Source organism: Chamaea fasciata, unplaced genomic scaffold (genome assembly GCF_029207755.1).
Source record: "Chamaea fasciata isolate MVZ Bird 193981 ecotype frontalis unplaced genomic scaffold, bChaFas1.0.hap1 SCAF_7, whole genome shotgun sequence".
NCBI lineage: Eukaryota > Metazoa > Chordata > Aves > Passeriformes > Sylviidae > Chamaea > Chamaea fasciata.
This window is the reverse complement of record NW_027094092.1, coordinates 34,336,608-34,352,816: the sequence shown is the minus strand read 5'-3', so window position 1 is coordinate 34,352,816 and position 16,209 is coordinate 34,336,608. Positions and strand designations below refer to the sequence as shown.

The 16,209-nt window shown below is 39.2% G+C and overlaps 1 protein-coding gene across 5 annotated transcripts in view; it reads left to right on the top strand.

Annotated features, from left to right (window-relative positions):
* The first annotated feature begins 2,533 nt into the window (after window positions 1-2,533).
* The window catches only part of NOVA1 (NOVA alternative splicing regulator 1), a 148,091-nt gene continuing 134,415 nt past the window's right edge, over window positions 2,534-16,209 (top strand). For 2 of the 5 annotated variants that reach the window (XM_066188358.1, XM_066188353.1), the window contains exons 1-2: window positions 2,534-3,535; window positions 5,501-5,644. In XM_066188358.1, coding sequence (XP_066044455.1) covers window positions 3,400-3,535; window positions 5,501-5,644 — 280 coding nt within the window. In that variant the 5' untranslated portion in view covers window positions 2,534-3,399. Of the gene's footprint in view, window positions 3,536-5,500; window positions 5,645-12,960; window positions 13,038-16,209 lie in introns of those variants that run through there. The other 3 variants (XM_066188357.1, XM_066188356.1, XM_066188354.1) reach the window with 2 other exon arrangements.

Here is a 16,209-nt window from a genome sequence, read left to right as displayed (position 1 = left end):
AAGGAGAAAAAAGCCCATATTCTGAAGCATAGCTCTAATATTTAAAACTTTCCTTAATACTAAATCGGTATTTGTTGAAACGTTGATTACGTGCAAGCTATCCGCTTAGTTAAGTAGAACTGTTACTAAGAAACTAGCTGAGAGGCTAGTTACATAGTTAAAGCTAACGTCTTCAAAAATTAGCCTGTCTCGAAACCATAAAAAAACCTTCTAAAACTACTAGAAAAGTTGAAAGAGATTGTCTAAGTGGGATGGGAGATAATGTAGAGGGAAATCATTAAACAAAAGGCATTCTGTAGAGACGAGGGGAGGCACTTGTGAAACAGCTGTCAGTAAAGAAACAGGCTAACGCAGGACAGACATCTGCTGAGTCTGAGGAAATTAGGTTTCAGGATTACCACTTTTCCCTCTAAGCTTATGGAAGCTAGATACACAAACAGCATAGTCGCTTATCACATTAAAACCTTTTTTATCCTACACTTTAATATTTCTGTTGTTAGGATGAAACAATACTTTTGTTTCAAGAATGCAATCAAGTAAATGTTTTCTAAGCTAATTGGAGGTCCCAAAGGGAGGACTTGCAGGTGCTGAATCCAATCAGATCTGTCACATAATTAAAATTGGTGCAGGGGGCACAGTAAAACAGATGTGGTCTAAAAACCAGAGAATTGTTTGTTTCAATGTTGCTACAGATGAATGGGACATAGTCAGTGAGATAAAGAGAGCAGTGTTATAATTTATCCAGTTCCACTGAGGAAATTGACTCAAGATGGCTTAATTTGAACATCGTGGTTTTTATTTTTGTCTTCAAAAGTATCTGTAAGACATTTGCCTGCTTTACAAATAAAAAGAGGCCTCTCAGGACTGATGACCCCACAAACTGGACCTGAGATTTACAAGTCATGCCGTGCTCTTTCTGGCTCAAATACTAATAAAATTCTTTGGCTGTAACTTAGTAAAGAAAATGGAAGAGTTAGAATCAGTCCCCAATTTGCTGTACCATTATTGTGCCAGCAACTGCCAAGGTAACAGAAGCCTAGAATTTTTATTTCAGTCAGTAAACTAAGCAATTATGAGTCAGAGTATCTTAGATACAAGGGGTATATGATGAGTAAGAAAGTTCCATTTTTATTCAGTCATTTTTCTGACCATATATGCTATCAAATTGTTACTGAATCTGCTGCATCTATTTCATCTGCTGGCAAGGAGGAGAGATATCACATTCCTGGAACACAATTCCCAGAGAAGTCATTGAAAGTTTCCTGTGTACAGTGCTGGATTGAGTTCTTAATTTGTGAATGTATTTGGGCAGGAGCCTGTTTAGATGTTAGCATGTGTATGGTTAAATATCCTATAATGCATTACCTATCTGACTTGTAATTTATAAGCAGAGGTGGTGTGCTATATATTATACACGATATGCGTATTTCAAGTATTAAAAATTGTTTGGGGCAGTATTAATGGTAAGTGTTTACTAAAACTAAGGCTGTCTCCCAGGGAGCTTAGGGTGGAAATTGGATTTCATCCACAAACAGCCAGGTTTTAAGCTCGTGTATTAGGAGAAATCAAGTCAGCAGCCATGCCGCGCACACACACACATCAATACGTATTTAGCACAGAGCGTGGTGTAACGCAATAAACACACGTTCCTAAATTTTCTAGAGAATTGATGCTCCAGTGCTGACCACTACCGTCACAGCTACAGAGATTTGAGACTTTTCTCCAAAGGAAAACGAGTCAATAAATAGCAAAGAGTCAAATAGTTAAAAAGCTTTCCTGGTGCACAGACAATTCCCCGAGCCCTGCTTCCCCATCCCCCCGCATCTTGCAGAGTTTTAATCTTCCACCTGAATAATTTGAGATTTGTAAGCAGAAATAACCTTAGCCGCAGTGAAATATCTTTAAGTTCTCTACGAAATATTTAGGTAAGCAACGCGGCTTTGTGTCGCACAGCTCCGGCTGGACCGGCTGTCACAGCGTTACAATAATATCTTTATTAATTTCTTCACAAGCCTGCGCGATGCAGCCCTGCGCGTCCAGGGCTCCCAGCGCGGAGCGGCAGCGCTGCCCCCGCGGTGGCCGGCGGGGACCGAGGGAGGGCCGGGGCCGCGCCGCCCGTGTCGCGCCGCGCCGCGCGGGTGCTGCAGCCAGCCTGGACGAGGACATGTCCCCGCTATCCCACCGCCTCCTCGGGCGATCTCAGCCGTCCTCCCACGCAGCTGCGGGCCTGTGAGGCGCAGCGCGTAACCCAGGTGACGCCGCATCACGGCGGGCACCCTCCCGAGGCGGCAGCCGGCCCCCGCGCACACCCGCCCCGCCGCCGCCCCCGCCGCAGAGGTTAAACCGCCCCCGCCTCCCCTCAACGGCTCTGCCAGCGGCGGCCCGGCATTGGAGAGACGCTTCAATCCCAGCCTCTCTCTCTTTTGTTCCCATTGGCCGCATCTCCCGCCTGTCTTCCATGGAAACCCCGCCCTTCTGTTTTATCACACCCCCCCCCCCCCCCCCCCCCCCATATCACCCCCATCCCCCCGCCTGCCCTCGCACACCCCCGTCCTTGTGCCCCCTCTCATGGTTCTAACCTCTCCTGCCTTTAGGGTTTCTGCGGTGCAGCTGAGGGTGGCGGCCCCGGCCCCCAGCCAGCCGCCCGCGGTGCTGGGGCTAGAACGGAGCGGCGCCTCAACACCCCGGCAGCGATCCCCCTCTCCACCCCCGTGCACACGAGCCCGACAGCGAGGGAGGGCACGGGAGCCCGGGAGCGGCGGGCAGCTGAGCCGCAGCGTCAGGCGCGGCACTAGGGCGGGCAGGGGCGGAAGGGGGCTCAGAAACAGCGTGAATCATCTCCCACTCTCTCCCTCGCCCACCATTTACACCGCTCGCTCCCTCCTTCTCCCCCTCCCTTCTTCCCTCCCTCCCTTCCCACCGATTCTGTCTCACTCGTTCTCTCTCCCCTCCTCTCCCACTCACTCTCTCCCCTCCTCTCCTCTCCCACTCACTCTGTCCTCTCCTCCTCCTGTCTCCCCCTTTTCATTCTTTCCCCTCCTCTCCTCTCCCCCTTTCTTTTCCCTCTCTCGCCCCCCTCGTTCCCCTGTCTTCCTTCTCCTCATCTCCTCCTGACACTGCACTGCAGCTGCTCCTCCAGTCCAGTCCTGCCCGCTTCCCTCCCTCCTTTCCTTTCCCTCCCCCCGGGTGCCAGATAAACAAGGCGCGCAGCATCCTCGACAATCCCGATCTTAGCTCTACATTTTCGAAAAGGACAAGAGAACGGGACGAGCCCCCTCCCCTCCTCCTTCTCCTCCTCCTCCACCCCCTTCCTTCTCCTCCTCCTCCTCCTCCCCCCTTCCCTCCCTGCCCCCCCACCAGAGAAGGGAAGAGACAATTCTCCTCCGAGCAGCAGCAAACATGATGGCGGCAGCTCCCATCCAGCAGAACGGGACCCACACCGGGGTTCCCATAGACCTGGACCCGCCGGACTCCCGGAAAAGACCGCTTGAAGCCCCCCCTGAAGCCGGCAGCACCAAGAGGACCAACACGGGCGGTGGGTATATCCTCTGTCACCTCCCTCCCACCCCCACCCCCCCGCCCAACCCACCCACCTCTCCGCTTCCCTACCTGCCTGCCTGCCTCTTCCAAGCCCCCACCCCCCCACACCCCCCCCGCCCAAAGATTCCCATTTCTCTAATGTTATCATTCATCAAAATGGCGTCGGTTTTCAGCATCTACCAGTCTTTTTATTTAATATCCACGCTGGGGCTGCACAGCCGTGACCCTACGGAGGCGAGGAGGGAGCACAAGGGGCTCCCGCAGCCCAGCTTATCTCCCTCGCCCGTATAAGGATGGGCGACAATAAATGGCAGCTGGAAGGAGACGGCAAACGCTCTTCCCTCCTTCCACATCCTCAGGGTCGCAAGTTGAATTTCAGCCTTGCCGTGCATTTTCCTCCTCCTTGGCCTCACTTCCATTGTCAGCGCGTACACGGCGTGTGTTCGCCGTGCCGAGCCGGGGGCGAGGGCTGGCTGGTGGAGGGGGGAGTCGCCCCTCGGCTGCGGGGACTCGCTAGTTAACAGCCTGCTGTTCCTGGAGGAGATGAGTTATAACGGGACCAGCATCTCCTTTATCCGTTTGCACTGGAGTCATCATAACAATGCACCGAGGCAGAGGTGATTTTTTTTGCCCAATGTTGAGAGCAGCGGTCTGGCTATACATAGTGCGTGGTTCCCCGGCTATGGCAATACGGGTGGGCACCACTGTCACAGACAGGCACTTACTGAGGCGCTTTATAGTCTCAGGGAAGAGAAGTAATGTGAACTCAGATCATTTCTTCTGCTAAGGGAAAAAAAAAAACCAAAACAAACAAACAAACAAAAAAAAAAACAAACCAAAAACCCAAACCCAAAGAACCAACTTTCTGAAACAGGTTTCATGATATTTTGATATCCGTGCCAATGGGACATTGCCATCATTGCTGGGGAGAGCACGAGTCTGGGGAACCAGCATATCCCTATTGCCTTGCACTTCTTCAGAGACAGTTATGGAAAGGTCCTCAGACTTCAGTGTAGCTGGATTTAGCAGTAGCATAAGGGTACTGAAAATTCTGCAGTTTCCAAATGAGACTGGAATCCTTTTTTCTTTCTCCCCTCCATTCATTCTATATATTTTTTTCCTGTTTCTGTGGTATGCTTTAGTGCTAGTGATGGGTAGAGGACTGGCATTGTCTATCTCATCACCTTTTAAGTGCATTTAAAATAAGTGACTTAGGCTTTTGATCAATTGGGAAAAATTCTTCTTAGTGTCCTTTAATTAATGAGCTTAAAAGAGATCATTGTCGCTTAAGAAGTGCTAAAGGAATACATGAGGATTACTTAGGCAAGTGATTCCATCCTCACCATGTTGAGTAGTTCTCTTGGCAGTGGCTGAAATGCTTGGAATAAAACCCCACATTTTGGGTGGGTTATTTGGTAGCAAAGTAGTCGTTTTGCTCACTTAAGAAGAATGCAAGCAATAGCTAATTGCTGTTCTCATGTGCTTTGCTAATGACAAACAAATAGCCCGTTAGAATTTACAATTCGTTCTTTCCTGGTTTTGTCATTTCGTTTGCAGTATTTCCAAGCAAGGTTGTAGTTGTCACTAACCACGTTTTCATGCAGGGCTTTAGTTTTCTTTTAAAGGGTCTGATAATTTCTGCATGCTGTGGTTCCCATTGCAAGGAAAAACAAAAAAAAACACCACGAAAATATATCTTTGAAATATAATTGCAATATTACTCTCAGTTTTTTACTGAATTAAGGAACCTATGTGGGTTCTTTGTTTTGAAAAAATGTAGATATTTTAAACTGTCAAAGGGTCAGTCTAAACATGTCTTATATTATGACGCAACTGGTTAGATGTAAATGCATGAATTAGTGGAGGAGTTTAAAGATGTAACCTTTTGTTTATTTGTGGGTCTGGGGAGGAAAATGACAAGTTATAAGCCATATTAACCATGCATATCTCAATTTTTCAGAGGATGGCCAGTATTTTCTAAAGGTCCTCATACCTAGTTATGCTGCTGGATCTATAATTGGGAAGGGAGGACAGACAATTGTTCAGTTGCAAAAAGAGACTGGGGCCACCATCAAGCTGTCTAAATCCAAAGATTTTTATCCAGGTAGGTGCAAAAATTAGCCAATTCTTTTTTTTTAAATTCCCAGGCATGTATGTACTTGTCAGTGTGTTTCATGTATTGATGGTTAAGCTTCCAGTGCAGCAGGAAGCATTATGTTTCAGAAAAGTATGTTTCAAAGTGCAATAGTAAATATAAACATTCTGTCTGTTTTGGCATATGAAATGGACTGAACTGGACATGAACTGCTTGAAATAAGTTTGAAGTTGTTTACAATATTTCTACAGAAGATTATTTTCATTAACATTGATTGCCTTATTTTTATTAAACAAAAAATAATTCTAGCTTTAAGGAACCAATGTGACAGGTGGTGTACGAATAATTGTTTGTTTGAAGTTTCCAGACATTGTAATGACACTTAAGCTAGAATGGGTAAAAATGAGAGACTGCCTCATAAAGAATGGGCCATTTACTTTAAATCCATTATGTACCTTCTTTCTGCTTCACTGCTTTGTTCATTGGCTCTGGAGTGAAGTCAAGAGGACAAGTGCTGCTCTTTAGATATTCTTTATATTATGTTTATCGTGATGATGGAAGAAAACTCTATTATAAAACTGAAATACTTTCAATGAACAAAGACTATAGCATTTTATATTAGCTGTATTAATGCACATAAAAAGTTTTTATATTTCAGTATAAAAGTAATAAATATCTGAATTAGCACTTTTTTAAGTGCTAATTCAGATGCTTTTTTAAGATTTCTGAAGAGGGAGTCATATAATGATAGGCAAGATTTTAGCTTCTGCGGTTGAATAATTGGGTTTTTTTACTAAAGATGAACAAATTAGCATTCTGTAGTTGAACTTTGCTCTAGAGGACTTTCTAAAAACTGATGCAAAATAACATAGCTGACACTTTTGTGTTTTGATTTTATTTTGAAGAATAACTGGTGATTTAGAATTGAGTTGACTAGCTGTTGCTGACTTTTTTCTTTTGGAAAATAAGAGCTGCTTTGCATTTGTTCTATTTCAACAAGACTGGCTTCTACAAAATAGCAAAAGCAGTTGGTATGGATGTAAACCGAACACTAAGATTGGAGCATTTAGTTTTCCTGTCCTCTGACTTTACTGTCAGGCAGAAGTGGATAACTTTTTATTAATAGAGGTATTTTGGTCTATTTACAAATATGATTGTTGATGTGGAAATTCTAATGCACCTGTTGTATGTCTCTTTAGTGAATGTAGTTTATAATAGTTAAAAGTCAGAGACTGAAGTATTGCGTGTAGATTTTTTTCCTGTTTAAAGTTACAGCTTATGAACTGGTGCTTGTTGCTTTTGAAGCTTTTTTTCTTTTTTACTTTTTTATAGAAAGCTAGGAAAAACATGATCCTTTATTTTGAAAGGTATGTTAGAATAGAAAAAAAATCAATGTATAATTGTGAGAAGTCTTGGAGGAAATAAATGCATTCTAAAGAGCCTGATTGCAGAATTAATAACATAATCTGGGTAAAGAGCTGCAATACTAAATTAAGTTCACTGTCAATAGATGAAAATGGAATAGATTTTCTGCATTATACATGAGGGGTTATCAGAAATGCAAGGATGTTACAGAAAATTGGTGTTTATGAAGAATATTCCAAATACCAAATTACAAGCCTTTTCATTTTACTACAGTTTATTTACACTCACTTGGAAGGGACGCTCCAAAGATTAGATCTTTTGTTCAGTGCCCCAGTATAGTTCCTCTGTTTTCTGATTAAATCACAATTACTTTTTTCTGTGTAGGAAATTGTAAAGATGCAGGGGTAGTAGCAGAAGAACCTTTGAAAAATAAAAAAATCGCAAGCTAGAGTGACATGAGAAAAACGTTTGTGACATAAACATATTCTCCCTTAAAATCAGCAGCAATAATATAAATAACTGGGGCAGGGACGCTCATTTTCTCAGTAACAGGTGCAAATGGAGTTCCAGTTCGACTTTATACAGTCTGCCTTGGATTTGCAGCCACGTTGTGTCATATGGAAAGTGAGTGTTTTAAGGAAGTTGGTGACTGATACCTGCTAAAGCGTGGAACAGGGATGGGAGTTGGATTCCAGCGTGGCCAGCTCTTGTTAGTATTTCTGTTTGCGTCTGACCACCAGCCCATGGAATTTTCAGAGGTCCTGTCATTCCTCGAGCTGATGGCTTTTGGGTTTCTTCCAGACTCTCTTGCTCATATAACGTTAGGGAATACAAACCTTGTGAAAGAGCTAAGATAAAGTTATGGTTTATTTTTCTTATGAAGTTTTTTTTAAAAATAACTGTTTTCCTAATAGATGTTACTTAGTCCTTGCCTCTGATGCTTGTGTCTACACATATGTTTATTGTATGTTTCGCTGTGGAATGTTCTGTCGTTGAAACTTCTATGAAAGTTTTCTGTATTTCCGAAAGTTTTAGAAAAGTGAGTAAGTTCCCATTTGGAAAGGAGGAAGGTGCTTGTAATACGGAAGTTACGAGTAGTTCCTATGATCTAATAGTGTTTTTTTCTTTTCCCTCTGTGATATAGGACTTCAGTATGCAGACTGATTTCTGTTGGAATTATTTTTGTGCGTCAAAAGGTGACATAATTACTGAAGAATTATATGGCAGCTCTAATTACAAGAAATTGAAGGAAAAATACAGCTTTGCATTGAATATTTTAGTTTACAAGATAGGAAGCAGTATATAAATACATTACTACAGTTTTATTTTTGAGTACGCAATTTATTGTTCTCTTTTCAGGTTACCCGCTGACTTTTTCATTTTGTCTGGACTCCTGCAATTTGACTTTGGATATTCTGATTCTTTTCTGTTCAGGCATGTCCCCCAAGATTAGCAGAAATAAAATTAAAATGGCAAAATATGCCCTACTTTTAAACTAAATGGTGCTGATTATTCTGCATAGAAAGTACAGTGGGTATTGACTACTAGGATTTGGTTCAAAAAATAAATACAGATTTAGCCAACTTGATAAAGAATGTGGCTATTCTGTGAAGCTGTTATAATGTGTGTTTTTTTTGAATATTAGATTATTTCTGTTGTCTGAAGCTGTCATTGCTTATGTGTTTCTCCTGCATTTTAGTGAGCACCAGACTCAAAACTACTCAAGCCATGTATATTTTCCCCTTGCAAACGCTGCTGTACACTCTCTCTCTCCCTCCCTCTCCTTGTGTTCCTGCCCCAGACTCTCACATATGCACACACATGCACAAAATTATGTTACATCACATCATGTTGTTTATCTTGCAACAGGATCTTGCCTGGTCTGAACTTGGTGCTTGAGTGAATTTGAACTTGGTCAGTGTTTTTCAATTTATTGGAATATGATGTCATAGGTATACTTAAATTAGATCATATCAAGAGCAGTGATTAATAAAAGCATAATTAAACGGGGATAAGGTTTTACTGGTTTCAGCAATATATAGATTTGTTGTTCTTATGGCAGATTTCTAGTCAGTAGTTATATCAATGTTTGGAGAATATAAAGGGTGGGAGTTTCCTCTCCCATCTCATGCAGGCAGTGTATGAAGTATTGTGTGGCTATTTTGTGCTTTTACCAAAGGATTTCTATTTTTAGATGTTTTCTGTTTAAATATCAGATTTTTTAAAATCATTCATTTGTTATGGGAGATGGACTATCTAATCTCTGTTCTGGTGCTCTTCTGAAAAGTCTCTTTCTGATTCATAAAGGCCTTTCAAAAGCATTGAATGTGTAAGTAACACATTAAGTTACAGTAATTTATAATTAATAATCTTACAGCATCATTACTCCTATAAACTGCTAGGTAGGAGAAAGGTGTAATATATCAAGCTTGGCTCTCCATTATTATTTCCTTTATAGAATTTATCTTGTTAATTTATAACTCCTAAAAATAACAAAATCTAGTAAGGAAAGAAATGTTTTAAAAATCAACACTTGAAATAATGTTGAAGTGAAATACTGATTTCAGCTATAGAAAAGAAAAGAGTAATGGAGTTAGAAGCAAGAATGGCTCTAGTTATTAACTGTCTGTTGTGCTGGTTCCTTGTAGGGCTTTGTCATATATCAATAAATACATTTCATTTTTTTTCCTTGATGATCCTACTTTTTTTCTTTAAGTGTTGACATTAGCTAATTAGTCACTACATAGGTATATATCTAAGATTTTCAGATTCTGTTGTACCCATTTACTTATATGAGTAACTTCAGGGATAATGGGACTGAGGAAATTACTAAACAGCGAGTAGAGATTTCAGAGGTGGAATCTAGAGCTGTATAGATTTTTAAAGTAATCACTGATCTCTGTACTAGTTTAAAAAGAAAAAGAGACCAACCACTAAAAACTCCCACGTGTTGATTGCCAGCTGTTCAGAGAGATAATTCTCAGTTGGACAGTTGTCTGTTGCCTGGTTACTGAAACAGAATAAAAAAATGTTAGCTTGTTAGCCAGCAGGTCTGTAGTATTTTGCATTTAAAAGGAAGCTGGAACTGAATATGTAACTTAGTAGGATCTTGAGATTGTTACATATCTAACTTGTCCTGTACTATCACTTAGCATATTCTAATTTAGTAGGCTTAGAGAAATTTTGAGAAATTAAAGGAGAAATTTGGCACTGATTTCTTTCTACCTGTGGGGGCTTATTCATCTCAATGAGTGAATCATCTTTGACATAGTAAATGGCTTTGGTTTGCAATAAAGTGCTGTGTCTTGTACAGAAAGGTTTATAAGAACTTCTGCCAGATTTGGAATGGTGAGTCTAACTTTAATAAATGACACAGGCTAACAACTAACTTTGTTGTCAAAATAAAGAATAGAGTGACAACAGCTGTTATGACAAGGAAATACCATATTTTAACTTTTCAACATTTTCATTGTGTGCTTTTACCTAGGTTTCAATATAATTGAAAACCAAAGTATTTTCCATAGATTAGAAAGCTTATGTAAATGAAGATTCTTCTAGTAACAGCATTGTTTTTGATAAAGTCAGGGTTTCTGTAAAGCAATTATTCATTAAAAAAAAAAAAAACCCTTAAGTTTTCCTCTTTCATGAAGTTTAAAATTTCCATACAATAATTCAATAGTTTTTTGCAGATAAATCTGAGTTTTAGTGGGTTCTTGATAGAGAATAGATGTTAGAGATAATATTTTAAAAAATATAAACAGGGAATGTCTGAATTTCTTGTTTTCCTCTTCTCCCTTGTGCAGTAAACAAACACCTGCTTGCTTTTCTTAATGGATGCAACCTGTACCAAGCAATGTCTTTTTCAAATGCTCTGTGATCTTGTTTGTTCTTTAATTAATTTAATTAGCTTAGATATTGTCCTCAGTAGTTGACTAAACAATTTATTTTGTCAGTGATCAGTAGCTTTTTGGCCAGGGAAGAAAACCTTGGATTTAGTGAATTCATCAGACAGGCCTCCAGAATTGGAGCACCGAGTGGTTGGGGAAGAGGCTTGCACATTGTGGCTGTCATATTGCTGTCTTTGGACACAGCTCTCACATAAAGTTAAGCAATAACTATAAAGATTTGGCTGGCAAATCTTGGAGGCTCATTGTTGTACCTTGCAGCAGTGCAGTCAGCTTTCCAGTCCATCTTTGAATTTAGTTTGTTTCTTAACATTTATCAGTTGGCCAGTGGGAGTTAATGACCTGGTGAGGAGTATTGTAGCTGTCAGTTGTCCAGTGTTGGAATGCTGCAGGTAATTGGGCTGGACTGGTGAGAGCTGTGGCCGTGTGCTTCTCACGTTGCACTGCAGCTGCTGTTGATCTTAATTAATCTGACCCTCAGAGGCTGCAGTGTCATGGTATAAAACACGATGCATATTAGAAATTAGGAGCCTGCTTTTCTGACTTATTGAAGGCCATGTTTCTAGGTAGGCCTTTTGGTTTTTCTAATTGGATTTGTTTGACACTAGCATAAAATTCTTAATGTACTTCAATCTAAAACTGTAATATGTTTTTTCTGTTTTTCAAATCTATCTGTTGAGTTATGAAGCTGATGCATGTGTTTTTGAAGTGTCATGGTTATAATGGATTTAGCAAAAATATTTCTACTTATTCTGATAACAACTATTGTTTGTAAACAAAAATAGTTATACTGTGTCTGGCATGAATTTCTGGTGTAGTATAGGATGGTTCAATAGTGGGAGTGCTTAGTGCTTGTTTTATTTAGCCCAGTTTTGTGGTTAAGGACTTCTAGTAGCATGGAGATATGGAGAGTTGGAATTTGGTGTTGGCAAATGGAATCAATTAGTGTGCTGTGCATGTGTAAGGTTTTTAATTTACTGTAGATATATGACTGTTTTCGTTGTGACTGCATGACATAGATTTAGGAAAACAGCAGGTTCCTTACAATTCACCCTGGTATTCAGAGTCATTTTCCTTCCCCCAGAGGAAAAATCATATATATATATATACTATAATTATATATATATATTTATAATATATTGTAACCTAGAGATCTTGTAAGTGTTCCAGTACAGATATGTGTAGCTCTATTCCATCTTATTTTTGTTTTGGTTTCAGGGGTTTCTCCATCCCAACTTGTCATGGCAGTAGGCATTATAAAGATCAACTACATTGCTTGTATTTTGATTAAAATAAAGGATTGTCAGAATACTCTGCTTTACATTTTCCCGATATTTGATAGACACATTAAATATTTTAATACATAAAAATCACAAGACCTAATTCCTATTCACCCATATGAACTAGTTTTAACACATTGAGAATTATGGTTGAATCTTCCTGTAGTCTACTTAATATTAGGTGTGCTGCTCTTGATAGTAGCCAAGCATTGCAGTTCCTTTGCAAGAACTTATCTGATTGAAATGTCAGTTTAAGGCAGTCTTTGGAGACACAACTATGGAAGTCAATTCCCAACTCCATAATGCTAGCATGCTTCTGTAGCCTTTGAGTATGAATTTATCACTCTTTGCTTGAGCTTGTTATTGTTCTTCTTGACTTCTGAATTGCAGTAAATTTGTGTAAGGTTTAAGTGTTCTGCATAATTGGTGGACGAAATTAAGTCTTCTTTGTGAAAGGTTGGTGAGCATAGCTTGATGTAGGTGATGTGAATAAGTGGCTGTGCAACCAGGTAGCACTTGAAAGAACAGTATGTTAAGGCTCATGTTTAAAGTTAAACATCAGTGGTATGGTTGACCTGGGGTCAGATCCCTTGTAAGCAAGAGATACTCTTGTCAACTTATGTATATGAAAGTGGTTATGTAACATCAGCATGTGTTGGATATAAAGAAGTATGAATCTTGGACAAAATTTCATTTTTACCTGGTCTTGTAGGTTTTGGTTTTGAAAAGACTAAACATCTGTTTTTCATCGTTGATCTCTCACTGCATCCTGCAGGGCCTGTCATCTCAGCATTGACAGGATCAGATGAAAAATACAATCGATGTGTTGACATTTTTTTGAGAATCACTCAGGTAAGATTACTTGTTATACAGAACTACAGTGAAATTCATGGCTGCTGCTAATGTTTCACCAGTTGGAGCCTTTGCATTCTCAATCATTAATTAAATTAGATACTGAGGTTCTCTGCATGTTCCCTTGTTTCTATTTTAAAAGCACTTTTTGTGCCTTGCTCAGTGCCATTTAACTCTCTTGTAATTTCCCACATAAAGAGCTTCACACATTTGTACTATTTTCCCCCACTTGATAGAGTGGCACCTGTTTGTTTGAATCAAGAACCATAGTGCACACGTCCAAAGCTCTTGGAAGATTTGTATGTATTTTTTTACAGTGTCAAGTAGTGACTTTAGTCCCATTTAGATTCTTCATTGACAATATGGGGGAAAAAATTTTCTGTAGAGAACCAGATAATCAGGCGCAGCAACAATTTATCATTTTCCTAGCGTGTTCTAAATTCTGGCTTTCAAATTGTACATGAAAAATTATAAATATTTTACTAAGTATATGATGGTGGAGTTGTTCTTTTTATATATAACATGAGTTATTGAAAATATTTATGTTAAGTCATGCACTGGAAAAGTAGGAAATGGCATGTGTCCATTCAGTTGGCTTTGTTGTTGCATCCAGTGTACTTACAAAACTAAAACTATTATCAGAGTGTATTCCAAAAGAGTTGGGCTATGAAATGTCATGGCTTTGAAGGAAGGGGGAGGAAAGACCAGTTGGGCCATATGCCAGTGTTGGAGCTTGATCTAAGTGGTTTGCATTTTGTCCCCATCTGTAATCTGGTGTTAGGAAATGCCAGAGTGCAGGTAGAGTAGTGTATAGTACAAGTAGTACCGGCAGCAGTATTGATCTGGAGTTATAGAATATTTGTGTTTTATTGTAATCTGGCAGTCTAGCCACAATTTTCCTGAGGAACGCCAGAAAAAAAAAAGGGAAATAGGTGGCTTTTTAGTGGAGTTATGACCTCTATTTGAAGAAAACTTCTGTGGAACAAGAGAGGGTCTTCCAGCGTTCTGTCTGTGCTGATTTTTCAAAGGTCTGCAATGAAACACTGCTACTGGATGCCTTAAAGCTTTATAAAAATGATTTGTTGCAAGTGTTAGATGTAGAACATGTATGGGGTTTGTTTTCTGCCTTGCATGTGTGTGCACACTTCATTCTTTGTATGTCTTCTACTTACGTTATTAGGTGAACACTTGGCGACTGTCAATTTCAAGTAAAATTTGTACTTCCCGGGAATTTCTTATGCATATATAATTTCCTACGTTCTGATTCTTTTACTGTGCACTGCAGTACACCAGTTTGCCAGTTTTTTATTGAGATTAGTCTTCATCAAATGACACATAATTTCCAGCAGAGCAAAATACTCAAAAAAAAAAAAGAAAAGAAAAGAAAAAAGAAGTGTTAACTTTACAAAGTTTCTTTTTTAGGGATATATAGGTATTGTGGTTTTTTAATGTTGTGATGCCAAGTGCTCATCTAGTATTTGCACTACTTTTAACAATAAGATAACACATACTTTATAATTTTATAAGATTTTTAAGTTCTGTATGAATCTACATCTATGACTAGATGTTCTAGTAAGTGCAAACATGATACATTATGAATAAACTATTAATTGATAATTTTTTTGTTTTTTTTTTTTATTTCTTGATTCATAGCTAGAAGGATGGTTCTTTCCCTGAATAGCTAGGATTTAAAAGGAAAAAATGGTTCCTCTGATTTTAAATCAGAGTGTTAAAAATATTTGAGTGTATGTAGAAATATGTGTAATTGCTAGTCTCAGAACTTGAGTCTTGGATGCTCTTGATGGTATAAAATCAATTAAATGGGCAGCTATATTTGTCCCATTAGGTTTCCTGTAACTTTGGAAAACAAACCACCTTCATTTTATGCAAATATTTTATACCCTCTAGTCTAGGAGATGTAGAATGGATAGTGGTAACAAGGTTGGTATTTGAATTAAGCAAGACATTTATAACTAGGTTATTTTTATTCCAGTTTTTTTGATGGTGCTTTGTTGATTAGTAACAACAAGATTCTGTTGTTTCTATATTATCTTTTCTAGTGGCTCTTTTATCTGATAGTAATTACTAGTTGAAAGAATGTTAGTTGTGATCAGAAGTAGTTCAATTCTGTCCTTCACCCTTTATTAGCTTAGCACTTTCTGATTTCATTAGTGCAGATATAAGGATACAAAATTTAGTCATCTATAGTTGCAAAATAAGTACCTTGATATTTCCCCTTTCGAACACATGTGCATATGCTCAGAATGAGGAAAAAGAAGTTTCTCTTTATTTACTCACTTTGTCTATTTTTCAATGGAATCATATGGTGTGTAAAGGACTACCGTGCTTTCCATGTTGACTAGTCCAGGAGAATGTGAAGTTTCATCTCATGCAAAATTCTTTGTGTTTACTTTTGTAAAGAAGTCTCTGCTTGTAAAGTTTGACAATATTGTATTGGTTGGCTGAAGATTTTAGTTGTTTATTGTTAAGAATTTTGCTTTTTACTAGGTTGGCTGGTTCTGCCTTGTTTCTCCCAATACAAAATTTCAGAAGTGATTACAACAATTTGCACTATTTCACCTGCATATAAGACTTGATGAGCTTTTCCTTAAAAATACACATATAGCTAGATGGGCTCCTAAGATAATGCAAGGATTTTTTTTTTCCTATGAAATATTAATGCATAGCAGTTCAGAGTGGTGGTCTTAATGCTCTTGGCACTTACAAGCATGCAAATGCCTTAACTTGGATGGGTTTTCCCTGTTAAGGATTCTAAAAAAGCATACAGGAGTTTTGGTGTAAATTAGTGTATATTTGTAGAACTGGTTTTGTGTTACAAGGTTTTCATATTGCAAGCTATGGTTACTTGGGAGGTGCAGATAAGCTGATGATGGCCATCTGATTTTCAAGTCAAGTCTGCTAAAACTACAAGTATTTCAGGAACTAATACAAATTTTGTATTTTTAGGATGACCTACTTCAGTAGGTCTAGAAAGAGGTGTAATGTTGCAATTCTGATTTAGAGGAAATAGTGCTATTAGTAATTATCTGCTGAACTGTGGTGCAGTTTATTGGCAAACTAAGGGAGAATGTCGGCATACTTTGTGATTGATGCTAGTTGAAAAGAAACAAGTGTATCCATAGATATTCTGGAATCCTGATGGGTTAGTCTC